Here is a 26,649-nt window from a genome sequence, read left to right as displayed (position 1 = left end):
ACCTTCTCTCCCAGAGACGCAAAAGTCACTTTTGATATGTTTGGAGGAGTACCTAGCAGTATCTAAGTACTAAATGGTGAGACCTTGGCCAGAACCACGACGGAACGTGATCTGGGGGGTGGTCATTAGTGATGACATGAAGGCTGCCAATCAAGTGGAGAAGGCTTTCTCCAGGGCAAGGCAAATGATGGGTTGTAACCGTAGAGGTTTTGTCGGCAGGAGACCTGAAGTCATAATGCCACTGTACAGGTCCATGGTGAGACCTCATTTGGAGTATTGTGTTCAATTCTGGAGACCATACTACTGAAAGGATGTGCTGAGAATCGAGTCGGTTCAGCAAATGGCCACTAGGATGATCTTGGGGCTCAAGGATCTCACGCATGAGGAAAGGCTGAGTAAATTGCACCTGTACTCACTTGAGGAACGAAGAGAGAGGGGAGACATGATTGAAACGTTTAAGTACATCACGGGCCGTATCGAGTCGGAAGATGGTATCTTCTGTCTCATGGGTCCCTCGACCACCAGAGAGCATCCGCTGAAAATCAGGGGGGGAAAGTTTCATAGTGACTACAGAAAGTATTTCTTCACCGAAAGAGTGGTGGATCATTGGAATAAACTCCCACTGCAGGTGATTGAGGCCAGCAGTGTGTCAGATTTTAAGAGAAAATGGGATATTCACATGGGATCTCTAAGAGAATAAAGTCAAGGGGCGGGTATATGGAATGGGCAGACTTGGTGGGCTATAGCCCTTTTCTGCCGTCTTTTTCTATGTTTCTATCATTAGTGCATTGGATAATAGGCTTGATGAGTCTCAGCAAGCTCTCCAAGTTTATTTAAATTTTCTATCCTGCCCTAGGGGAAAACCTTCAGGTCGGCTTACAATCTAAAACATAGTAAGCAGCAGTGTACAAAAATAACCCATACAAATTATATAAAATCTCCATAACATCTTGGATTTTGGCACCAAGCATACAGCGTACCTCCTGGGATATCATGTCTGGTCTGCATATGGATACCTCTGTACCCCTCAAAAGACAAACACAAATAGTGATAGAGATGTGGTAGGCTCTGAACGATTTTCAGAGGATTGTGTTCTGTACCCCTCAGAAGGGAATCACCAATCACTACTACCTTATGCTTCCTAGTGGACATGAATCCTGCAACTTTGGGGATTTTGAGCTTTGCTCCTTCTTCTCCCTGGCATATTCTCATCTCCTCCACTTTTAGGGCTGCATACCAGTTGTTCAGTTCAATGGCAGGTATATTGTGGGTCTGATTGGGTGTTGGACCTTTTAGAAAGTCTCTCTTCCAGTCATAAAACCAGCTCCAAAGACTGTCAACCAGTTTAGCAATCTCCTTAAGTTGATCAGTAGGTTCAGCTGTGAGAAGTATATAGAATTGCCTATCTTCTAATTGTCTCCTAACTTCACATACATATTTTCTATTTTGTACTACAATTTCACTTCCCCTTTCTGCGGATCTAATATTTTCATTTTGATATAACACATGGCTGCGTATTCATATTTAGTGAAATCTAAAATCTCTCCTCCTTACTTTCTAATTCCAATATGTCATGTTCTACACATGATACAAAAGCCCCTCTATTAAAGGATCCTTGCTTCCCAGTGGTACCCACTTTGATATTTTTTTAACCACGGATCGGTCAACATAGTAATATTTTGTTTGAAGATGAATGTATGATCTGTAACTTAAGTGCGATTCTAAAAATATCTAAGGCATTATATTTAGTAGAGGGTACAAAGCCAAGGCTTTCTTAAAGACTTCTGTCTCTATATCTGTCAAAGTCATACAGGAGAGATTAAATCTTGCAATATTTATCTCCAACTGTCCCTGCACTGGTATGGCCTGTTCTTGTGCTGACAATTGTTATAGGCTCCTCTCCCTCTTTAAGCTCCATGTATTTTGTATTCATTAGGGATATCTTGAAAACCTGATTGGCTGGGGGTCCCCTAGAACTGATTTAAGAACCATTGCACTGTAGTGTCAAAATCTCAGATTGGCCATGTTATGGTTAACAGTAAACAGGCTGTACAATTTTGAGTAACTTCATAGTGCACAAATTAGCTACTTCTAGGAATATTTTGGGGCTTCCTATAGTATCCATCTCCATCAAACACTAAATTAAGATTATTTTCAATTAAAGATCTAAATGTAGTAGTAGCCTATAGCCTTTACAGAAAGATTTTTTACACACAGTTATGCACTCTTGAGTAGTGAAAGAAGATACAGGGGGCTAGGATAACTGGACTGAGTATTGCAGAAGTAATGCATCAAATCAGTTTATCTTACTTGGGTTAACAGTGATAGTGGCATTAATACTATAATAGAAAATGCTGTCAAAAACTAAACTCAAGTACCATTAATTCTACAGGGTTTGGCAAACTGCTAGTTCTCCTTAGGTTAAATAGCAATCAGTTACTCTATTTTAGCTAAAATGTAGTTGTGTTCTTAATACTTTCAGAGAATGATTCACAGAACACCATTTTAAAAAATGACACTTTTTTTCTTATTGTTTGCAGGTGTAATGCACTCATATACATTTACCGGTTGGAGCTGACTGCACCATAATCTGGAAATAAAAATACTTAATAAAGCGCCTAAGAAAAGCAAAAACATTTGTTTTCTTTTGTACGCTTAAGGACGTCGCCCATTCATACTGATAATATATTAACTGGTTATCATGGCAAGCAAAAGAAAGTCAACAACTCCATGTATGGTGCGATCCTCTGAAGTAATAGAACAAGCTGACCCTGATGAAATTGAGGCCCTGAAAGAAAAGAGTGCTGGCACTCCAAAGCAAGAATCTAAGGATGACTGGGAGAATGAAAGCTCTGGAAAGGATTGTGAAGTAGTTGAAGGAAAATCCACAATAGAAAATACATCTAAAAAAGTTCAAGGAGGGTATGAATGTAAATACTGCCCTTTTTCAACTAAAAATCTCAACGAGTTTACAGAGCATGTTGATTTGCAGCACCCAAATGTTATTCTCAACCCCCTTTATGTGTGTGCTGAATGTAACTTCACTACCAAAAAGTATGATTCTTTATCCGACCATAACACAAAATATCACCCAGGAGAGAGTAACTTTAAACTTAAGTTAATGAAGCGCAATAATCAGACTGTTCTAGAGCAGTCAGTTGATAGAACTAATAATGTTGTTCCTATGGGAAACAGCCTAGATGATGTCGAAAATGATGAAAATTTACCTGCGGGGATTACAGTAACTAAAACTCCCATAATGAAAATGGGTAAGACTAAAATTGATGGCAGAAAGATGCCTAGAATGTCAGAAGAAGTAGTTATGGAAAGCCAGATCGATGGAAATTCCTGCATCATAACAGAAACTACCAATACTGCTATCACAATTAATGGAACAGAATTACTTCAGGATGCAGTGGCTCATGTTATGCCCTCAGTACAGCTGCCACCAAATATCAGTCTTCTTCCCAAAGTCCCTGTTCCTCTGAACAGTACCAAATACAATTCTGCATTAGATGTTAATGAAACACTAATCAGTTCATTCAATAAATTTCCCTACCCAACGCAAGCAGAATTATCATGGTTGACAGCAGCATCAAAACACCCAGAAGAGCAAATCCGGATCTGGTTTGCTACTCAGCGTTTGAAGCATGGGATAAGTTGGTCCCCAGAAGAAGTCGAAGAGGCAAGGAAAAAGATGTTCAATGGAACTATCCAGCCAGTACCACAAACTATTACTGTTCTACCAGCTCCTCTTGCTACAAATTCAAAAGTATCTCAGCCCATTATCCAGACTGCTGTACCTTGTCAAATACTTGGTCAGACTGGCCTGGTTTTGACTCAGGTAGCAAATGGGTCAGCGGTTACCTGCCCTCCTTTTACGCTTTCTGTTGCAGGCTCTTCTAATCAGGGCCAGAAACGTTCATTACAGAACCAACCAGTTACTTCAGAAACCAAACGTCCACAAATGGCTCAAGCTACACCAAAACTAAGCCATCTAGCTGCAACATCCCCAAATGAACGAAAGAAGACTAAAGAACAAATAGCAGTTCTGAAAACTAGTTTTATTAAAAGTCAGTTTCCAGATGATTCTGAAATCTATAGATTGATAGATATCACTGGTCTCTCTAGGAGTGATATAAAAAAATGGTTTAGTGATCATAGATATAGGAGCCAAAGAGGTATTGTTCATATCACTAGTGAATCTTTAGCAAAAGATCAATTAGCAATTGCAGCTGCAAGATCATCTTCTCGTTCTTACCACCCATATCCAGACTTCCTACCCCAAAAATTCAAAGAGAAGACAGAGGATCAGCTTAAAGTTCTTGAACGTTGTTTTGCAAAAAAACACTTTTCCAACTCAAAAGGACGTGGATAGACTAAGAGCAGAAACTAAACTTAGTAGAAGAGAAATTGATTTATGGTTCTCAGAGAGACGAAAGCTAAGAGATAGCATGGAACATGCAGTCTTGGCATCAATGGATGCCAATACAAAAAATCAGGGAATACAAAATGGATCTATAACTCAAGTTGGACAGATAAATAGTTTGCATGTGTCAGACAGTTTGTATGATTCTTCAGAGTGTCACAAAATTAATCAAGAACAGCTTCACCTCCTAAAAACTATTTTTGCAAGAACTCAATGGCCTTCACCACAGGAGTATGACCAATTAGCAGCTCAAACTGGACTTGTTAGAACTGAAATAGTGCGCTGGTTCAAGGACAATAGATGTACTTTAAGAACTGGAAGCTTGAAGTGGATGGAACGATACCAAAAGCAGTATAACCATCTAACTGAGGAAAACCAGAGCAAGGGACTGATTAAAAGTGCTGGGAGCCCACAGAATGGTAGAGAGGCTCCAGAGCAGTATGACCTGGAGAATAAGGAGCTGAATGATGCGGACTTAGATAAAGTAGCTATTAAATCTAAAATGAGCTATGAGAGCTATGAACAAAGGAGAGACTGTTATTCATCAAAACAAAAAGATGATACAGCAGATAGATCACAGAGAAACATTCAGGATGATCAATGCAGTGATGAAAATGAATCTGGAGATGTGAATTGGGAGGAGGATGCCATTTCAAATGGTACAGATAGCTGGAGTCAAACAGTTCAAGAAGGCCAAACAGAGGTAGCAGATTATGAATCTGAAAGTGCATCCGGAGATAATTTGCATATTTAGCACAGGTAATGCTGCTGCTCAGTACTTCAGTAAATCTGGTCAAATCTGAAACCTACTCAAATTTAACTCAAAGTTGATACTTTTCATTCAGTTTAATGATTTTGTATATAGAATGGTCTTTGGTGTACAGCTGTTTATGGTATCAATTTAGTAAGTTAGGAATAAACTTGAGTTTGACTAGTTACATTGCAGATGTGGTAGAACCATGAAGATATACAAGTTTGCTAACGTCTAGTTTCTTATTCTTAGCATATTTTAGAACAGAGTGAACAATTCAGTCTTTGAAGAATACAGATTAATTAGGTCTTCAAGACAATTGTAATGAATGACAAATTTGGAAGCAATACTACTATTAATAATTTCTGCAGCGCTGTAGAGAGTCACAAAGAAAAAGAAAACAGTTCCTGCTTGAAAGAACTTACAATCTAAATAGCCAAGACAGACAAACAGGATGTCATGGATACAATTAAGGGGAATGGTTAATCAACTGTCTGGGTTGGAAGGCAGAGTGGTTAAGGCTAGATCAAAAAGGTGAATTTTCAGTCTGCTTTTAAACAAGGGAAGGGGCTTGACAGACAAACTCGGGTAATTTATTCCAGGCATAGGGGGGCATCTAGATGAAAGGAACAAAGTCTGGAATTGGCAGTGGAGGAGAAGGGTAAAGCTAAGAGCAGCTTATCTGAGGAATGGAGTTCTCTGGGAAGTGTATAAGGAAAGAGAGGAGAGAGATTGAGAGGCAGCAGAATGAACACACTTTTAGGTCAGTAATAGGAACTTGAACTGTATGCAATGGCAGATAGGGAGCCTGTGAAGTGACTTAAGGAGAGGGGTGACATGAGCGTAGTGAGGTTGGTAGAAGATGAGTCGGCAGCAGATTGCAGGGGGAGAGGCAACATTGGGAGACCAGTTAGAAGTAGATTTCTGTAATCTAAGCATGAGGTTACGAGAGCATAGGCAAGGGTCTGGGTAGTGTGCTCAGAGAGGAAGGGGTGAATTTTGGTGATATTGAAGAGAAAGAAGCGATAGGTCGTAGCAGCTTGTTGAATGCGCATAGAAAATGAGAGGTCGGAATCGAAGATCACTTCAATGTTGTGAGCAGAGGAGACTGGAACAATGACAGTATTATTTACCAAGATGGAGAAAGGAGGAGGAGGAGCAGAGGGTTTAGGAGGAAAGAGGAGCAGCTCAGTCTTGGACATATTTAGTTTCAGATGATGACATCCAGGCAGCAATGTCAGCCAAACAGGCAGAGACTTTTTCTTGGACTTTAGGTGAAATTTCAGGTGTAGACGGGTAGATTTGGAAGTCATCAGTATATAGAGGTGATACTGGAAGCCGTGGGAGAAGATCAGGGCACTGAGAGAAGAGGTCCTAAGACAGAACCCTGGGGTATGCCAAACACTAGCGGGGTAGCAGCAGAAGAGGACCCACCAACACATATACTAAAGGAATAAATTACCCAAGTTTGTCCTTCCCTTGTTTAAAAGCAGACTGAAAACCCACCTTTTTGATATAGCCTTCAATCCTTAACTCTGCTCCTCTGCCCTCCAACCCAGCCTGCTGATTTTCCTGTTAGTCTGTCTTGGCTGTTTAGATTGTAAGCTCTTTCGAGCATGGACTGTTTTCTTTTTCTTTGTGACTCTGTGCAGCGTTGCGTGCATCTGATAGCACTATAGATTTGATTAATAGTAGTAGTAGTTGGGAAAGGTAGGAGGCAAACCAGGAGAAGAAGGAGTCACAGAATCCAAACGAAGACAGCGTATCAAGGAGTAAGCTGTGATTAACAGTATCAAGGGCAGCAGACAGGTCAAGAAGGATAAGGATCGAGTAAAAGCCCTTAGATCTGGCCATGAATAAGTCACTGCAGACCTTAGTGAGGGTAGTCTCTGGAATGTTGGGGGGGCAAAAGCCAGATTGTGGAGGATCGAGAATTTGTCGCGTTGAAAGGAAGTCCAGGCAGCGACAGAGAATAGCATGCTTGAGTATCTTGGATAGGAACGGAAGAAGGGAGACAGGGTGATAGATGGACGGGCAGGTGGGTCCAGTACATGCAAATCCAACATATACAATACAATACAATACATTAGAGATTTCTATTCCGCCTGTGCCTTGCGGTTCTAAGCGGATTACAAATTGGAAGAAAACTGGACATTTCCAGGAAGTTTACATATCAGGTACATAACAAGTTTATATATCAAGTTTACATATTTGGTAAGAATAGCAATACATTCAGGTTAGGAAGATTATTACATAATGTTGAGGGAAGAAACATTCTGGTTAAAGATGGAGGTTGCTTACCTAGCGTTGAAGGGAGAAATATTCTGGTTACATTTGGAGGTAGATTGTTTATGTTTCTGATCATGATTTTGGGGGTAAGGTTTGAAGAGTTGGCTAGGAGATACTAATATACATATTAGGGATGTCCTGTGACTGGGAATGCCCACTTTTACATTAGAATAAAAGTAACATTGCTTTTCTGCTTCATATTTTATTGCTTTCTTATATTTTCTAATAGCACTTCAATCTTATTTTTAATGAGGAAATCTCAAGTGCGGTCAATTTTGAGGTGCTTTTTATAGTAATCATTTACGCCTACTCTTGAATGGATTTTGTAGTCTATTGAGCTGGCGTAAAATGATTAGGGATGTAAGCCTTGATAAAACTCAAAGGTGAAACATGTCGGTGAATATATCCCTATGTTAAAGACCACAAAGCTAAGTACTCTTTTAAAGTACATAACTTAAGAACTTAATATATTAAGATGGTGATGATACCTAATTATTGATGATCCAGTGATGAGTGGACACGGTAATACTTAAGCTGTGAGTCATTTGAGTCTGAGGTGGTATCACTGAGGATCTAGGCAGAAATCATTTGGAATAAGGAATTTAATCAGTGTGCTATAAAAAGCACATCAAAATTGACTTTTCTTATATTTCCTTGCACACTAATACTGACATATGTATATTCCCTAGTGGAAAGGACGGTCAAAGGAGATATGATACATACATTTAAATAAATGAAAGGTGTTAAATCTTTTTCAAAGACAGAGAGATGAAATGAATCTGTAAGGAGGTAAACCTAAGAGCAACATAATACATTTTTTCATGGAGAGGTGAATGCTTAGAATGTGCTCCTTGTGGAGGTGGTGGCAACAAAAACAGTGACAGAATTCAAAAAGGCGTGGGATAGAGAGGATCTCTATGTAGTAAACGGATGAAAGCAAAACATGACTTTCACACTTCATAAAAGGCATAAAAGTGCATAACCTGCAAGGAGCGGAAAGGTGCAACTTGAGCCAGCTTACTGGGCAATCCAGATGGACCATAGTGATCTCTATCTGCCATCATTTACTGTGTTGTTATGGGATCAGTTTGATTTTCCTGTTAAAATAGTCAATCTTACTCATTACCTTATTTAGCAATGGCTAGTAAAGCAAATTAAAGTGGATTAAAAGAGCAAACATGCATATTACTCAGTCAGCGTTATTTCAGTAAAGGCGGTTTCTCCCTTGGGGTTCATAGAAGTATATGGAAACCCACCTAGATATGACTCACTTTCAAACTGACTACAATTGAGACCTTCATATAAAAAAGCTCTTTGCTGATTCACAGCCCCCATGTGTGCATTGGTGACATCTAGACCCCAATTGCTCAAAAGCTTGTGCAAGTAAGACTGGTTGTAGCTTAGCCACTGATGCATAAAAGGGTTCTCAAGGAGCTTTTACTAATCACAGTAGCAGCCACTGAGAAATCCTATATAAATGTATTACATGGAGCTCATTAGTATTAAAATGAACACTCCTTGTAATATATAGCAGGGAACACCCAGCTCTTACTGTGCAAAATTTTCCAGCAGGTCTGGAGCTGTCAGTAGCTTTGGCAGGAGCATTTTGGAGCTGGTTTTTTTTTTTTGTGCTTGTTTTATGTGCATGTGTGTTCCATGTCAACAGCTGCATCCTGGCCATAGGCATGGGACACACAAACACAACAGCTGCTTCCAAACTGCACTATGACTCAGAAAAAAAGACCTTGGGCTATAACTCCTGAGGGGGGACCCCCACCCCGGCTGCTTTTTGCTTAAGTTGAGCTCCAGTGATTTTCAGCCCTGCACTATACTGGGCCTGCATACAAGAGTTGTGCCTAACGATCAGCTCTTGTGCACAGGCACCAAGCACAGTTTCTCCCCTGTCCACTGGGGTACTCAGCACGAATAGCATGCATATAATTTACACTCCTTTGAGACCTCGGAGGTCCTCTCAAGGAGCATTACTATTTGTACCCTCGTCAAAAGAAAATGTACAATGTGATACCCACCAGTAAGCCTTCTCAGTACTAGCCTCCATGCTCTGGAATTTACTCCCAGAGTGGCTATGTCTAATTCCAGACTACCTCTATTTCAGAAAGCAGGTGAAAACCTGGTTCTTCTCCCAAGCTTTTAATACATAGGGCGATTGACGCTATACTCATTTTTGTACCAGGGCTAGCTTGCTACATGCACTGCAATTAAATTGGTTCTTTATATCTTGTTTAACTGTATAATCAACTTTGCCCGAGTTTGGCCTCCCATCTGATTATCCCGTATCTTGGCCCATCTAATAACTGCATTTGGCCCTTTGGCTATTGGATAAGCTGTATAGTAGTAAAGCATTATCATCATACCTATGTTTGAATGTTCTAATGTGTATTTATTAGTTGTTTCATAAGTATTACGCTGACATTGTGTTATACCATTTGAATTTATGCTATTAAGTATATTTTTTAAAACTTTTCATGGTAATCCTATTAAGTTTGTTTACTGATTTTGAGTTTACCTTACTCATTCTTTTGTTTACATTTGATCTTTTTACTACATTATGCTGTTAACAAAATTGTAAACTTTATGTTGAAGTGTACTTGCTGTACACCGCCTTGGGTGAATCTTCATAAAGGCGATTAATAAAGAATTTAAAGTGGCAGTGCACTTTATTTGAATTTAAGTTGGTACCTTCCTGCCTGATGTTGGCTCATGGGACCTACAGTTCAATAACAAAGCTAAGAAGCTGACTCAGGGAGGTGGGTGAGTTATAAGAATATATGCCTGCTGTCATATGAGAATATCTGCTACAGGTTAAGCTTAGGTTTAAGTGAATAAGAAATGTTTTAAATATCTTTATTTTTTTCCGAGGAACAGCAAGCATTATATTCTCACATGGAATTCCCCAGCTGCCAGGATCATGACAAAGGATGCAGCGAACACCAAGACAGAGGACACCATCGAGGAAGAAGTCCGAGAGCTGGAAAAGTTCATAGAGGAGGCATACAGGGAGGCCGTGGAAAATCACCAGCAACAGTGGAACTGCCAAGATACACCTACAAAGAGTGTGGTCCCGACGCACAACCACCAGGAAGAAATGGGTGATACAGCAGCGAGATCTGGTAACAATGGAGGAGATCCACAAGAAGACGAGTCCTGGCAAACCATTGCCAGGATGAGAAAATGGATGGGAACGAAGGACATGGACCTTCGGCTGGAGAATCAAGAGAAGATAGAGAGGACAGCAATCGTTGTGGGGACTCCATCATCAAACAAGTCGACAGCCACCTAGCAGGAGGAAGACTGGATCGACTGGTGACCTGCCTACCAGGAGCCAAAGTAGAAGACATAGTGAGCCGTATCAACAGGATCATCGACAGTGTGGAAGAAGATATGGTGGTGGTGATCCATGTGGGGACGAACAACATGAGCAACAGGAACTACAACAGAGAAGTATTGAAGGACCAGTTCCGGGTGCTAGGAAGGAAGCTGAAGACCAGAACGCAGAGGATAGCATTCTCGGAGATCCTGCCGGTACCCAGGGCTGATGAGAAGAGGCAGATGGAGCTGCAAGCAGTCAACACGTGGATGCAGCGCTGGTGTGAGGAAGAAGGATTCCACTTCGTGCGTAACTGGACAACGTTTTGGGGGAAGAGCAAGCTATTCAAGAAGGACGGACTCCACCTCAGCAGAGACAGTATGAGGCTACTTGCAAACAACATCAAGAGAGAAGTTGAGAAGTTTTTAAACTAGGAAGAAGGGGAAAGCCGACAGTTGACCAAGAGAGAGAGTCGATAGTTTGGGAACCGTGCTTTTTTCCCCCTCCCCCCCCCCCTCCTGCACAGTCCCTATCCGCCTCATAGGCATCTCAGTAACATTACTCCTTTGGATACATCCTCGATTCACCCTGCCACTGTGCTTGCGCTGCCTCACCCTGATCTGGGGAATTCTGATGCGGATGACTTGTTGACCCCTTATTTGCAAGTGCAGAACTTCCTGGGGCAGGAGATCAGGGAATGTATGCTGGATCTGTGGATCCCTCTGGGAGTTTTGGAGCCTGGAAATGCTCTCACAATCCTGCGCATGAGTCTATGGCTTTGCCAGACCTTATTTCTGAATCTTTGCAGGAGTTCATTTTGGTCACTTAGACGGCTCTGTCCACTTCTTGCTCCTGGCTTTGTGGTGTGTGCTTGCAGTCTGCTACCTTCCCCTGGCACCCTGATATGTGCGTTATGCTCTGAGCAGTTTGACTCTCTGGAGGGTGCTCTGGAAATTGCTAGAGCTATGTCACACTTGGAGCTATTTTACACTGATATCCCCTGGTATAGGGGGGCTACCGATGAAAGTATAATGGCTACAGGCATTCCCAACATTCCACCTCCAGTTCTATACCCCCTGCTGAAGAGGCACAATGGCGCCAGGCCGAGGAATGTTCCTCTTAAGAGAGGTCTTGGACATTATTTGGTTGGGCTACAAGCTGGAATTTGCTCAACCTTTGACAGAAGATTGGAGGCCTATTCTGGATCTTCAGCACGTGAATGTGGCTCTCAAAATTCCCCGCTTCTGAATGGAGGCCTTGCGTCTGGTCATTGCAGCAGTGGCCACAGGAGAAGTTTCTTACCTCTGGATCTCACATTTTTCCAGCCCACTATAATTTTTTGCATTTTCATGTTCTGGAACAGCAGTACCAGTTCTTGGCCCTGCCCCTTTGGGCTGGCAACAGCACCCCAGACCTTCACCAAGGTGATGGTGGTAGTGGTGGCTTACCTCTGAAAGGTAGGTCTCCAGGTTCACCCTTGCTTGGACAACTGGCTGATCAGAGCTCCCTCACTGACCGAGGGATGGTAGGTTCTCCAGGTGCTGGTGGACCCAGGCTGGATTGTCAGCTTCAGGAAGAGCCAGTGTAATCCCTCCAAAAACCCAATGAAAATCAACCCCAAGTGAAATAAACCAGAATAAACAAGTGGAGAAGATCTGTACACATCAGCCTTGGGAACAAATGAGGTTTATTAAATACGATTGTATATTAAAACATATCACATGCATATTTGAATATAATACAAAGTCCGTTTCCTTTGTTGCTGGACCCAATACGGTCTGTGTTTTGGCTTCAGATAAAAAGCCTTCCTCCGGGGTGAAGGTGTCAATCCAGTTGATGGCGCTGAGGTACTGAAATGTCTAAAAGAAATGCTAAGGGCTCATTTTATAGTTTACAAGAGTTAGGACAAAGCACTCACAAACACAAAATTCTCACTTCCAAATGCTGCATAAGAGCCATCTGATGCCCACACAGTCACTGGTATACCTGGGAGTCCTTTTCAACTACCAGAAGCCCAGAGGCAGAAGCTGTGTGCCCAGATTTCTTTCCTTCTAGAGCGGATGGCTCCTTCGGCATGGGATTATCTTCAAGTTCTGGGATCCACACTGGATGTAATTCCTTGCGCGAGGCATGTATAGGTCCTCTTCAGCATGCTTTGCTCTCTCGCTGGGCTCCACACAGATATGCCTTGCAGGCTCATCTGTCTTGGATTATGGAACCGGGCAAGCATGGACTGGTGGCTTCTCCCACAATCGCTCTGCAGGGGCATACCCCTACACATTGCCTCCTGGATCGTGGTGATGACGGAGGCCAGCCTTCAGGGCTGGGGAGCCCATTGCAATTCTCCTGTTCAGGGGAGACAGACACCCTCTCAGCGAAAATAGAAAATTGGTTGGAGCTTAGAGCCATTCAGCTAGCTCTTATGAGATTACAGAAGACTCTGTAGAGCCAAGGCGTCGGCGATAACCTATGTCAATCGCCAGGAAGGGAACAAGAGCACTCCTCTGGCTCAGATTTGATTCCAGCCCTCGAGGAACATGTCTGGTCTAGAATGTCTCATCTATTTCACTGGAAAAAGAGATGATGTATTTACCCTGGTAAGCTCTTTTCCAGTAGATAGGTGAGACATTCTAGACTCCCAACCTGGCTTTCCTGTGCCTGCTTACAGTTTTCATTCTGTTTATGCTTCTCTAAGCTGATTCTTGGATGCCTGTCAGCCCTTAAGGGCTGGTAAAAATTTGTATATATGTTGTAATTTATTGGGAAGTAGTTTTTGAGCTCCTTAGAAGCCTGTGTTGGCGGTTAATGGTAGAACACTTTATTTACGCCTGTTGCTACAGGTGCCTCTACTTCACGTGTATTGGGTGGCTTTAAGTAGAGCTAGAGAGCCCAGTGAAGTATAACAGAGGCAGAGTGAAAAATCTGAAGTGGATTCATTCTGCAGCAGCATATGGCTATAGAGAAATAACTCTACTGTCTAGAATGTCTCACCTATCTACTGGAAAAGAGCTTACCAGGGTAAGTACGTAATCATTTTATCAATATGATGCTGTAGTGCTTGTAGTCCAAAAAGGGTTGGAGGGAAATCTGGCACTCAGCAAGTAAGATTTTGCAGAACTGCTTGTCCAAACCGACCCTCTCTTAGAGTTTTGCTCTAAACAGTAGTGAGTGGTGAAGGTATGGTTTGAGGATCAAGTAGCTGCTTTGCAGATGTCCAAAGTAGAGGTGGAGTGGGAATGAGCTACCAAGACAAGCCATAGTTTGGACATTGAAACATAAGCCCAGCTTGAGTATACGCGAATGAGATAGTCTGCCAAGTGGAGATGGTTCTCTTGGTAATAGGAACTTCTGTTGTAAAGACATATGATTCTGTACTGAAGCTGTTCTCCTCTAGTCCCAAACTTTGAAGAAGGGTGACACACATCTTTCAACTCCTCCCCCTTCACCAGTGGAGAATAGCTCCCTCTTCAGTTTTTCCAATAGGAGGAAATATTTTTTCACTCGGAGAATAATTAAGCTCTGGAACGTGTTGCCAGAAGATGTGGTGAGAGCAGTTATATAGCTGGTTTTAAAAAAGGTAGTCTGCTGTTGAGACAGATGGGGGAAGCCAGTGCTTGCCCTGGATCGGTGACATGGAATGCTGCTACTATTTGGAATTTTGCCAGGTACTTGTGAAGTGGATTGGCCTCCATGACTGGACTGGGCTAGACTGGATACTGGGCTAGATGGACCATTGGTCTGACCCAGTAGTAAGGCTATTCTTCTGTTCCTTCTGCAAGCGAATTGAGAAGGTATGTTCTGCTCTGCTTTGCTTTTTTTATTATTTTGAGGTCTTTTTATACGTTGGTTCTTTTTTCCTGCATGGCTTTCCTGCCCAGAGGTCCCCGCCAAGGATAGATGCAGACCAATGAGGGTGGGCAGCTGCTCACAGGCCAATCTCTTGGAGTACCTGTGGAGCCCAGCCTGTTTTGTTATCCATCGAAAGCTCAGGGTCTGTTCCCTGGAAGCTTGCTCACCTGCTGATTTATCAGAGGCTTGAGTGTAGGTTGTAGGGCCCCTGTGTAACAACTCTTTGGATATTAGAGAACCAGTTGCAAATTAATTCCCCCCGATGTGCTGCGTGGATCTTCGGAGTTCAGAGTTTTTGGCCAGTCGTCCTGACCGGCACCCAGATTTCCGGTGGTGGATTCATTTCCAGCAGTCTTGGGCAGAAATTCTTTCCCTGCAGGCAGGCTATTGCAAGCTGACAGAAGCATCAGAATCTACAGTAAGTACTCCCTTTATTCCCTATGAGGAAAATCAGGGGGGGGAGGAGTCAGAAAAGGGCAGATTCAAGGATTTCTGAGGTTAGAGTTAGTTATCCCAGGACAAGCAGGCATGATATTCTCACATGTGGGTGACGTCATCTACGGAGCCCCGGCGCGGACAGCTTTTCAAGCAAACTTGATTGAAGTTTCAAGTTTGCACACTGCACCACGCATGTGCGTGCCTTCTCGCCCACTAGAGGGCGCATCCCACCTCGTGGTCCTCAGTTCAAATTTTTCCGCGGAGCAAGAAAGCCCTGTGGATCTGAGCTCCAGTGTTTTTGCCTTCTAGCTGCCGCGTTTAGTTTGTTTTTCCCTTCGAATTAGTTCGCGGTACTGTTTTCCTTTCGTTTCTTTTCAAAAAAAAAAAAAAAAAAAAGTCTTTCGTGTTCGTCGGGTTCCGGGGGCTCCCGGAAGCCGTGGCCGCGGGACGTCGGTACGTTCCCGGCCTTCTTCTTTTTCTTCGTGGATGTCCCGTCCTGTTACGGGATTCAAAAAGTGCAGCCGGTGTGAGAGGTTGCTTTCCATCACTGACCCTCACCGGTGGTGCATTGTCTGTCTTGGGCCCGAACATCCGACAGACTCGTGTGATCGCTGTGCTACCTTCCAAAACAGGGCCCTCCGTCGCCGTAAGGCAAGAATGGCCGAATTGTTCGCCGTCGACGCGCCGCCTAAGGCCTCGACGTCGGCCTCGGCTTCGGCCCCGGCCTTGACCTCGGCCTCGGCGTCCTCGGGGGCCTCGGCCTCGCCTCGGCCCTCTTCCTCGAAGGCGTCGTCAGTGAAGCAAGCTTCGGGTAAGTCCTCTGTTCCATCCCCTTCAGCAAAGAAGCCATCCTCGAGTCAGGCCAAGGCGGGTGGGTCGACCCCGGCCCCGCATCGGACCTCGACTCCGCACACCCCGAGGGAATACTCGAGACCGAGGTCGCCCTCCAGGGAGTGTGCCCCGGACTCGGAACTCCCCACCTTCGTGGGGATTCCGGCCTTCCAGGATCTCCTCCGAGCTCTGATCTCATCGGAGCTGTCGGGAGCCCTGGAAGTGTTGCAGCGTGCTGCGGTTCCGGCGGCCTCGACCTCGGCCTGGACGCCTTCGGTCTCGGAGGCCCCGGCCTCGGCTCCCTCGGGAGCCCCGGCCTCGGCGACCTCGGTCTCGGGTACTGGGACCCCGTTCACCTCGGTCTCGGCCCCGCCCCGGACCTCGACCTCGGGGGAACCCCCTGAGCGGAGTGTAAGGCCCAAAGAAAAGTTGCGCAGAGTGCGCCGTCTTTCCTCCTCTTCCTCCGGGTCTTCCAGACACGCCTCGTCCTCGACGCGACCTCGGACGGGGCGTCGATCGAGGAAGTCTAAGCGGCCCCGAGGCTCGCCTCGGCGCGACCGTTCCTCGTCGTTCGGGGGCGAGGCGTTGCAGGTGTCGGAGTTGCGCCTCGACAACCCGAGGCTCCTCCGCTCACCCCATGGGAAGTCTTCCCGGGCCGCCTCGCCGAGGAAACGGGAGAGTGTCCCACGAACCCCGGGGTCCTCACCCAAGGGTTCTGCGAGGAGGATAACTTCCCCTTCCCCCTCGAGGGCCCTCGAGAGGGGATCCTGGGATTCGGGATCGGTTAGGGATCCTCATTATTCCCATGAGGCCTCCCCCCTCTCCTCGGTGGGGCGGTCGAGAACCCCCTCTCCCCAGGCTAGGCCGTCCTCATTTTCATCCTTCGTTCAGGACATGGCCCAAGCCCTGGGGATTGACCTGATGGTAGGCTCTCGGTATTCCAAAGAATTTTTGGAGGAACAGGACCTCCCCATTCTTCCTAGGGAGGTGCCTAGACTCCCTCTCAACAGTGTCCTTCTGCAAACCTGGCTGAAGAACTTGTCAAACCCTCTTACAGTCACGTCTGTGCCTTCAAAAATGGAATCGAAGTATAGGACGATTCCCCCTAAAGGGTTCGATAAGGCGCAGCTCTCACACCAGTCTCTTCTGGTGGAGTCTGCTCTTAAAAAATCACAGCCCTCACGGGTTTCTGCGGCGGTTCCACCAGGCAGGGAGGGGCGGACCCTGGACAAGTTTGGCCGTCGCCTCTATTCAAATTCCCTGATGGCCACCAGGGTTCTAAATTACGCCTTCACCTTTTCCTCCTTTTTGCGCGGTATGGTGAAGGACCTTCCTCAATATCGAAACTCGTTACCGGACTCCCAAAGAGCAGGATTCGACAAGTTTATGTCCAACCTGTCTCAATTGCGGTTGTACCTATTCCATGCAGTGTACGACGCCTTTGAGCTGGTTTCGAGGGTGTCGGCCCTCGCGGTGGCCATGCGCCGCTTGGCCTGGCTTCGCACCCTCGACATGGACCCAAACCTGCAGGAACGCCTGGCAGACTTGCCTTGTGTGGGGTCCGAGTTATTCGACGAGTCATTGCATGCGGCGACCAAGCGCTTGTCGGAACAGGAGCGCTCTCTAGCATCCCTGGTCCGCCCCAAACCTAGGCCCCCGCCGCAGAAACCCTTTCGGCCTCCGCCGCGCCGATACCCTCAGAAGTCGACCCCGGCTTTCTCGAGACCGCCTCCGAGACGTCCGTCTCAGCGAGGCAGAGGGGGACAACCCCAAGCCCCGGCGCAGGGCCCTTCTAAGCCAGCGCCTTCCTTTTGACGGGCTGAGCGGACGGGGCGGGTTCCCCTCCGCACTTTCTCAGGAACCCCTCCCTATCGGGGGCCGTCTTCGGTTCTTCCGGGAGGCATGGACCGGGATTACCTCAGACGCTTGGGTGCTCCGGACCGTCTCCGAGGGCTACTCGCTCAACTTTGTGTCCTCGCCGCCGGACAGTCCCCCAAGTTTAGTCCCCTGCAACCGTTCGCAGCTACCGACCCTTATAACCGAAGCCAAAGCCCTCTTGAAGCTTCGGGCGGTCGAGCCGGTCCCCAAGGACCAGCGGGGTACGGGGTTTTACTCCCGCTACTTTTTGGTCCCAAAAAAGACCGGGGACCTGCGCCCCATACTGGACCTCAGGAAGCTCAACAAATTCCTGGCCCGGGAGAAGTTTCGAATGCTATCTCTCCCGGTTTTGTACCCCCTCTTGGGGGAAGGGGACTGGATGTGCTCCCTCGACCTGAAGGAAGCATACACCCATGTTCCGGTGCACCCCGCCTGTCGAAGATTCTTACGATTCCAGGTGGGGGACCTCCACCTCCAGTACAGGGTACTGCCCTTCGGCCTGGCCGCGTCCCCACGAGTATTCACGAAGTGCATGGTGGTGGTTGCAGCAGCCCTCAGGTCACGTGGACTCCATGTGTTCCCTTACCTGGACGATTGGCTCATCAAAGCCCCGACCAGGGAGGGGGTTATCTCAGCGACCCGACAGTCTATTGCCTTCCTGCAAACTCTCGGGTTCGAGATAAACTTTCCAAAGTCTCAGTTGAGACCGTCGCAGTCTCTTCAATTCATAGGTGCGGTACTGGACACGGTGCGCCTACGCTCCTACCTGCCGACCCAGCGGGTGGAAACCTTGGTACGGATGAGCCGCCAGGTCTCCCAACTATCGAGGGTGTCGGCCAAGCGCATGATGATGCTGCTGGGCCATATGGCCTCGACGGTACATGTCACGCCGTTTGCGAGGCTACACCTGAGGATCCCTCAGTGGACCCTCGCGTCCCAGTGGCGCCAGGAGTGCGACCCGGTGTCTCGCCTCATTTCGGTAACTCCGCCCTTGCGGAAATCGCTGCGTTGGTGGACAGACTCTTCAAATCTGTCCATGGGGCTATTGTTTCGCACTCCGCCTTTTCGCAAGGTCCTGACCACGGACTCCTCGGAGTACGCGTGGGGAGCCCATCTCGACGGTCTTCGCACGCAGGGCCTGTGGTCGTCAGAAGACCGTCAGTGTCATATCAACGTGCTAGAGCTGCGAGCCATCTTCCTAGCACTTCGAACCTTCGTTCACATATTGCAGGACCAGGTGGTCCTCGTCCGCACGGACAATCAGGTGGCAATGTATTATGTGAACAAGCAGGGAGGAACAGGGTCATGGCCCCTCTGCTCCGAAGCTCTTCGCCTCTGGGAGTGGGCGGCCTCCCGGAACATCTTCCTCCGGGCGGTCTACATCCAAGGAGAACGGAATTGCCTGGCGGACAAACTGAGTCGACTTCTGCAACCGCACGAGTGGACTCTACACTCAGCAGTTCTACGCGAGGTCTTCGCTCGCTGGGGAACGCCACAGGTGGATCTGTTTGCCTCTCCGGAGACACACAAACTACCACTATATTGTTCTCGGATGTACTCGCAGGACCGTCTGGAAGCGGATGCCTTCCTACTCGACTGGGAAGGGAGGTTCCTGTATGCATTCCCTCCGTTCCCTCTGATCATGCGAACGTTGGTACACCTAAAATCGTCCACGGCCACGATGATTCTCATAGCACCTCGGTGGCCGCGTCAGCACTGGTTCTCCCTGCTGCTCCAGCTCAGTGCCAGAGAGCCTCTTCCCCTGCCTGTCTCTCCTTCTCTGCTGTCTCAGAGTCAAGGATCCATGTTACATCCCAATCTGCAGTCATTGCACCTGACAGCCTGGTTTCTTGTTCCCTGACTCCTCCGGACCTGTCTCAATTGGTGAAGGAGGTGTTGGAAGCCTCCCGCAAGATCTCGACGAGGCTTTGCTATGCGCAGAAATGGACCAGGTTTTCCACCTGGTGCTCGTCTTTTCACCTGGATCCGGTATCAGTTCCGGTATCCTCGGTTTTAGAATATTTGTTTCATTTGTCGCGCTCCGGCTTGAAAACCACTTCGGTGCGGGTTCATCTCAGTGCGATTTCTGCTTTCCACCAACCTCTGGAGGGACGCCCTCTGTCACTCCATCCCTTGGTGACACGCTTCATGAAAGGGTTACTCAGGGTTTGTCCCCCTCTTAAGCCTCCGTCTGTCGTGTGGAATTTGAATGTAGTTCTGGCTCAACTGATGAAACCCCCGTTTGAGCCACTCAACAAGTCCCTCTTGAAATTTCTGACTTGGAAGGCGGTGTTTCTAATTGCCCTCACCTCCGCCAGGCGGATCGGGGAGTTGCAAGCCTTGGTTGCGGACCCCCCTTTCACTGTCTTTCATCACGACAAGGTGGTTCTCCGCACCCATCCTAAGTTTTTACCTAAAGTTGTTTCTGACTTCCACCTCAATCAGTCCATTGTCCTTCCTGTGTTCTTCCCGAAGCCCCACTCCCATCCTGGCGAGACGGCGCTTCACACGCTTGACTGTAAGAGGGCGTTGGCATTTTATCTTCAACGCACCAGGCCTCATCGGAAGGTTCCTCAATTGTTTTTGTCCTTCGATCCCAATCGATTAGGGCATCCAGTTTCCAAGCGCACTCTGTCTAACTGGTTGGCTGCTTGCATTTCCTTTTGCTACGCTCAGGCTGGCCTTCCTCCCCCGGGTCGAGTCACGGGGCACAAGGTCCGAGCGATGGCAGCTTCGATAGCTTTCCTCCGATCCACTCCGATGGAGGACATATGTAAGGCTGCCACTTGGTCTTCGGTTCATACATTCACCTCTCATTACTGTCTGGACACTTTATCCAGGAGTGACGGCCGGTTTGGCCAGTCAGTTTTGCAAAATCTGTTTTCCTAAATTGCCATCCTCCCACCTGCCCTTTTTTGGTTAGCTTGGAGGTCACCCACATGTGAGAATATCATGCCTGCTTGTCCTGGGATAAAGCACAGTTACTTACCGTAACAGGTGTTATCCAGGGACAGCAGGCATATATTCTCACAACCCGCCCGCCTCCCCGGGGATGGCTTCCTTGCTAGTTATGGAACTGAGGACCACGAGGTGGGATGCGCCCTCTAGTGGGCGAGAAGGCACGCACATGCGTGGTGCAGTGTGCAAACTTGAAACTTCAATCAAGTTTGCTTGAAAAGCTGTCCGCGCCGGGGCTCCGTAGATGACGTCACCCACATGTGAGAATATATGCCTGCTGTCCCTGGATAACACCTGTTACGGTAAGTAACTGTGCTTTTCCCCCCACCTCCAAAACACATTTTTAATCTTTTTTTTATGTATGTTTCATGTGCTGTTTTTGGCGTGATTTTACTGGCAGTGGCCATCTTGTATTTTTATTGATCATTTTTCAAAAGATTCCTTCTGCCTTAAAACCTCTCATTTTGCCCAGGGATCGTCTGCAATTGATTCCCCAGGCCAGTCTGCCCATTTCATGCCTTTTTTTGTGCAACTTTGTAGGGAAATGAGCAGCTGTGTTCACATCCCATGGCGCATGGGAGGAAGGGGCAGGAACTTCGGGCTCAGCCTCCTTAGTCCTCCAGGGTAGGAGAATCCCAAAAAGCGTGGCCAACAGGAAAGAGATCCTGTTTAGAAGCCGCACACAACAAGGGTGTGAAACACAAGCACTTGGAGGTGGTAGAGGTCCAACTGCCCCAGTCAGGGGTCCTTAGGGCCACCTATCCAGAGATTTTCAGACTTGTGGAATTTTCCAGCCTATTTGATGGGCCCAGGAAGCTCTGCGCCAGCACCGGTACAGGGAGAGTTCCATCCAAAGCAGGCTTCCCACCTCGGAACAAGCCGGCTCCAAGTGTCAGTGACCAATCAGATGAGGACTGGAAGTCCCTTTCCATTCCTTTATTTCCAGGATCCGATGTGTCCTTGGATGATTTACAGTCCCTGTCTGGGGCTGGAGGTCAGGAGGCTGTGGCTACTGTTGATCAGGGTGATGATCCCTCAGTGCACCATCTTTTCAAGTCCTCCACCGTTTCACATGTCATTTCGGACACTCTGTGAGTTGAAGTTAGATCCTTAACAGCCCTCCACCTCCCAGTATTCTGTTATGAATGGACAGCACCTCATTAGTTACTGACCAATGGGAGTCTCCAGAAGGCTCCCTAAAGGTGGCAAATGCTAAGTATAGGCTCTATCCTATGGCTCCAGACTTCCAAAAGCTGTGTGCACAGTCAAAGGTGGATTCTGCAATAGCTCAAGTGACTAAGCGTATCTCCCTTTCCTTCCTAGCAAGGGAGGGGTGATGCTGAAAGACACACAGGATCCTTAATAGACAGTTTGAAGCACTGGCTTTGGGTATCAAAAGTGGTGGCACAGGTCTGTCATACCAGGTTGCAGCATAGTCCTTCGGAGATGGAGGATATTTATCCCCATTTGATTATGTGGCTGATGCTCTATGACATCATTAGAGTCATGAGAAAAGTGTTGGCTTATGCCATTTCTGCCCATTGGATGCTGTGGATTAGGCAATGGGCGGGCAATTCAGCCTCCAAGGCTACTCTAAGCATATTACCCTTTAGGGGGCAGATACTTATTGGCAAAGGCTTGGATGACCTTATGGCTAGTGTGGTGGATTGCTGTCCTAAATCTCTACCAGACAGCAGAATTTGACATTCCATCGGGGACTGCAGAGACAATTTTCTTTCCTCTGAGATCCCGTCTGTTCTCCAGTTCCTCTTCCCAGAGACCTCCTAAAGGTCCAGATTTGGCAACTACATATGCCAACAAACCTCTGGGTCATGTGGCGGCTCAGCCACCAAAAAGCAACGACGTCAGGTTGATTGCCACGCCTCCTCACATTGTTAGGAGACTGTTGGCTTTATGAAAGGAATGGTAACAGATCTCATTTCTTCCTCTTCTGCCCCCATGCCCATTGGTCCAGCATCTCTTCCCTTCTTCTCAGCCCAGGGATCTGGTAATTTTCGCTTCCTCTTCCTCCCCCCTCCCTCCCCCAACAGTCTGGCATATTTCCCTTCTCTCTGACATAACCTGCCCATGCAGAGATAGGAAGATGCCTCAGAGGGGAGAATTCCAGGGCAGGCCATATGCAGTGATGTTGAAGCCATTCTGCTGCCAGCCAGGGGGGAGGGAGGGTTGAGAGAGGAAAGTGCCAAATCATGGACAAGGGGGAAAGAGGAGAGATACTGGACCACAGTGGAAGAAGGGGGGAGACTTGGTAGGCCTAGCAGTATTTGGCTGTCTTGGGCTTTTTGTTGGGCTCACTTAACAGTTATGCTCTTGTCTCCACAGCTAGTTTTGAGTATTTCTAAAAGACGTGAGGTGAGTTTTGGTAGAGGTTTTTTTAAACCAATAACAGTTAAAAATTTCTTCCTTGTTTGACATTTCTATACAATATGTAGTTCTCATTCAGGACTATACTGCGCTATAGATGTACATTGTGTGACTTACCAGCTGGCTCTCCCCTTACCTCCCGCCCACTTTGCCATAAACCAGTAAGATGAGATGGTGACCTGGAAGCAATATTTAGGCCCTGGTGCTTAGTTTCTCACTTGCTCAGAACTGTGGGCAGCCAATGAATGTTTATATAGATATCTTAACCCAACCCTTCCCCCTCCTCCTAGATAAATTCTCCCCCAAAACCTCCACTTAAATAATTTCTTCCTCCCCAAAACACCAACCAAGTATTCAGATCCCTGAAATGTAATGTAATCTTATTTGTACTCTAACTGTAATCTATTTGTTATATCACACAGTAACGTACAGGCAATTTAATATCCAATTTGCAAGTTCTTCCGGTATTAATCCAGCTACGTCTCCTCCCTTGTAACCAAAAAAAAAAACAACAACCAATACTGTTGTAACTTCACTGGAAATGTCCAGTTAGCTCTTTTGTAATCCGCCTTGAACTGCAAGGTATAGGCGGAATAGAAGTCCCTAATGTAATGTAATGTTTATGAAGCAATGTTATAAATACATAGAGGCTCATTTTCAAAGCACTTAGACTACAAATTACCATAGAAACCTATGATACATTATGGGACTCATAATCGAAACAGAAATACATCTAAAAACTGGCCTAAATCAGCACTTAGACGATCAGTGAGACAAGTCGTCCAAGTGCCGATAGTCGAACCGGGTTTTAGACATTTCTAAAAACGACTTAGGCCTTCACAGTCCTGCAATACGCCCAGAGCTAAAAGAGGCATTTTAGGAGGAGTGGTGAGGGTGGGATTTGGGTGGGACATGGGCTGTCCTAGACTTAGTAGTAGTGCATGTATAACCGAAAGTTTAACACTGCCTAGATGGAACTTGGACGTTGTGACTTAGGCCATCTAAAACAGTGGTCTCAAACTCAAACCCTTTGCAGGGCCACATTTTGGATTTGTAGGTACTTGGAGGGCCTCAGAAAAAATAGTTAATGTCTTATTAAAGAAATGACAATTTTGCATGAGGTAAAACTCTTCATAGTTTATAAATCTTTCCTTTTGGCCAAGTCTCCAATAATAATATTGTCATTTATAGCTAAAGAGACATATGATCAAGAAACTGTTTTATTTTACTTTTGTGATTATGATAAACATACCGAGGGCCTCAAAATAATATCTGGCGGGCCGCATGTGGCCCCCGGGCCGCCAGTTTGAGACCACTGATCTAAAACCAGGTCTAAGTCACAAGAAGGTATCCAAAGTGACCAAATAACCACTGTAGGGACAAAGTACAAACCCCTACACATATTCCCTCAGTGATCACTGACCCCACCTTGCCCTCCCGCCATATAATTTGTAATAAAAAGTCATATCTGCCTCCAGAACATCAGCACCTTTCAGCCTGGCATAGGAAAGCTTAGTAGAGCTGCACAGAGATGGCTTAAGTGGTCTGGGGGTGGGCTAGTGAACCTAGGAGAGGAGGACCAGGCCCATAAGCCACTCTAACTACTGCATGTATAGTGAAACATGTGCCCCCCCAAAACCCTTATGTATTGCCATATAAGTGGCACCTGCAGCCATAAGGGCTATTGGGGTGGTAGACAGGTGGGTCTAGCTGATTCTGGGGGGTGTTTTGGAGGGGCTCACCATGACCTATAAGGTGGTTATGGTGAGATGTGTGTGTGGCACCCTTTTTGTGAAGTTCACAGCTGTGCCCTGTAAGATACCCCACTACTCTGGTGCAGTGTTTGCGTGTCCAGTCCATCACTTTGCTGACCCCACCCATATCTAAAAGGTCTTTTTCTAGGTGTTTTTGACTTGGATAATTTTTTGGACAAAAATGGGGTATAACTTAGCAGTCTGGACGATCAGACAGCTGGACGTAAAGTTAGAAGATTTTCGGGGAAAAAAATATTTTGGATGTATTTTTCAAAAATGGACTTATTCCATGTCTGACTTTGGGCGACTAGCGACTTAGGCCCCCAAACGGACTTAGATGTATCTTTTGATTATGTCCCTTTGAAGTACTTTGAAAATGAGCCCCATGGTGTATAATCCTGGTATGAGTGATCATTAAGGGTTTGTTTGTTTTTTCTTTTTTAGATAAACCAGTTGGCCATCCTATCCTTATACGTGAGGAGAAATCTCTTTTTTGAAGGTAGTAGAAAAATATTTTCATATATGAAATAACTTGAGTTATGACTACAAACTGAACTACAGCTTTGCAAAACGAAAACTCGCTGCCCTCATGAAGAATCAATATGGAATTGTTTATAGTGCCAAAGTCCTGCCACTGCATTCACAAATGGTTCAGTGTAAATAAATTTTTCCTTGAAATACTGGAAAGAATTTGTACAGATGGAGACATTTTTGTTAACCTTTCTTATTAATGCAACTTGTGAAATCATACTGATACAAGATGTTAATATTTTTTTAATGTGTAGTAACCACTTGTAGCTACTTTTCTTATTTTAAAATGGCTATAACCCTGAATTGAGAGTACATTGGATGTTGACAGCTAACTAATTTTAACTATCACCTTGGCGAATAGAGCTGCTACGTTATCGAGGAATAAACCTGAGGCAACTGCTGTATCACATGTACTGGAATCTGAAATAAATGATCAGCAATCCTCTGAAGGTTCTCACAGCATCCTTCAGTTACTTTGGAGCATCTTTCTCATTTGCAACAGAATATCTGGTTGATGCCATGTGGGAAATGTTCATGTGCCTGGCTTTTTTGTTTTGTTTTTAAGCAATTTGAATTTGGCCATTCCATTTTGTTCTTGAAAGATTAAATGGAGGTTTTTAAAATTTTATTGGGGATGGAGAAAAGAGTGTTCTATTTGGTTTTTTTTTTAACTTGATCTGCTAAGCCTTGATGGCTACGGAATGCAACAAAGAAAGACTTAAAACTGTTGCTGTAAAATTTTAGTCAGATCCTTTTAAAGTGATTGCACTTTCAAAATAACCCTATTTTTTTGAGAAACTGTTGTAAATGTTGCAATGTGGATAGTTGTGTTTGGAAAATATCCATACTTCAGTACACTGCACAAATACTAGGGAGTGCGAATAAAACTTTTTTTTTTTTTTTAATAAACTTGCCATTTTTTTATTTACATAGACAGCCTGAACAATGCTTAAAATGTTGGTTTTCAGCTTCGTCTTTTCTTATAGATCTAGTCAGGTTTTCAGTATAACTACAGTAAATATACATGAGATTGAATTTCAGACCTACTTCATGCATATTTATAGAAATATTTCTTCACAGGCTTCAGTGGTGTCACTTAGAGCTCAAATACTTTCATAGCTACTAAGCTTTACATATCTACTTCATTATTAGCCCTTTTTCAGTAATTTTTTAATCTTAAATTTGTTATTCATATTCTATATATGGTTGCAATTAATATAATTTGTGT

The 26,649-nt window shown here is 45.7% G+C and overlaps 1 protein-coding gene across 1 annotated transcript in view; it reads left to right on the top strand.

Annotated features, from left to right (window-relative positions):
• ZHX2 (zinc fingers and homeoboxes 2) overlaps positions 1-26,080 on the top strand; it is a 61,547-nt gene extending 35,467 nt beyond the window's left edge. The window contains 3 exon segments of the mRNA XM_033933277.1: positions 2,541-4,342; positions 4,344-5,188; positions 25,335-26,080. Of these exon segments, the coding sequence (XP_033789168.1) occupies positions 2,702-4,342; positions 4,344-5,183 (2,481 nt within the window). The 5' untranslated portion in view covers positions 2,541-2,701 and the 3' untranslated portion in view covers positions 5,184-5,188; positions 25,335-26,080.
• Positions 26,081-26,649: the final 569 nt, after the last annotated feature.

The sequence above is a fragment of the Geotrypetes seraphini genome, chromosome 2, assembly GCF_902459505.1.
Source record: "Geotrypetes seraphini chromosome 2, aGeoSer1.1, whole genome shotgun sequence".
Classification (NCBI taxonomy): Eukaryota; Metazoa; Chordata; class Amphibia; order Gymnophiona; family Dermophiidae; genus Geotrypetes; species Geotrypetes seraphini.
This window is presented reverse-complemented; position numbering and strand designations above follow the sequence as displayed.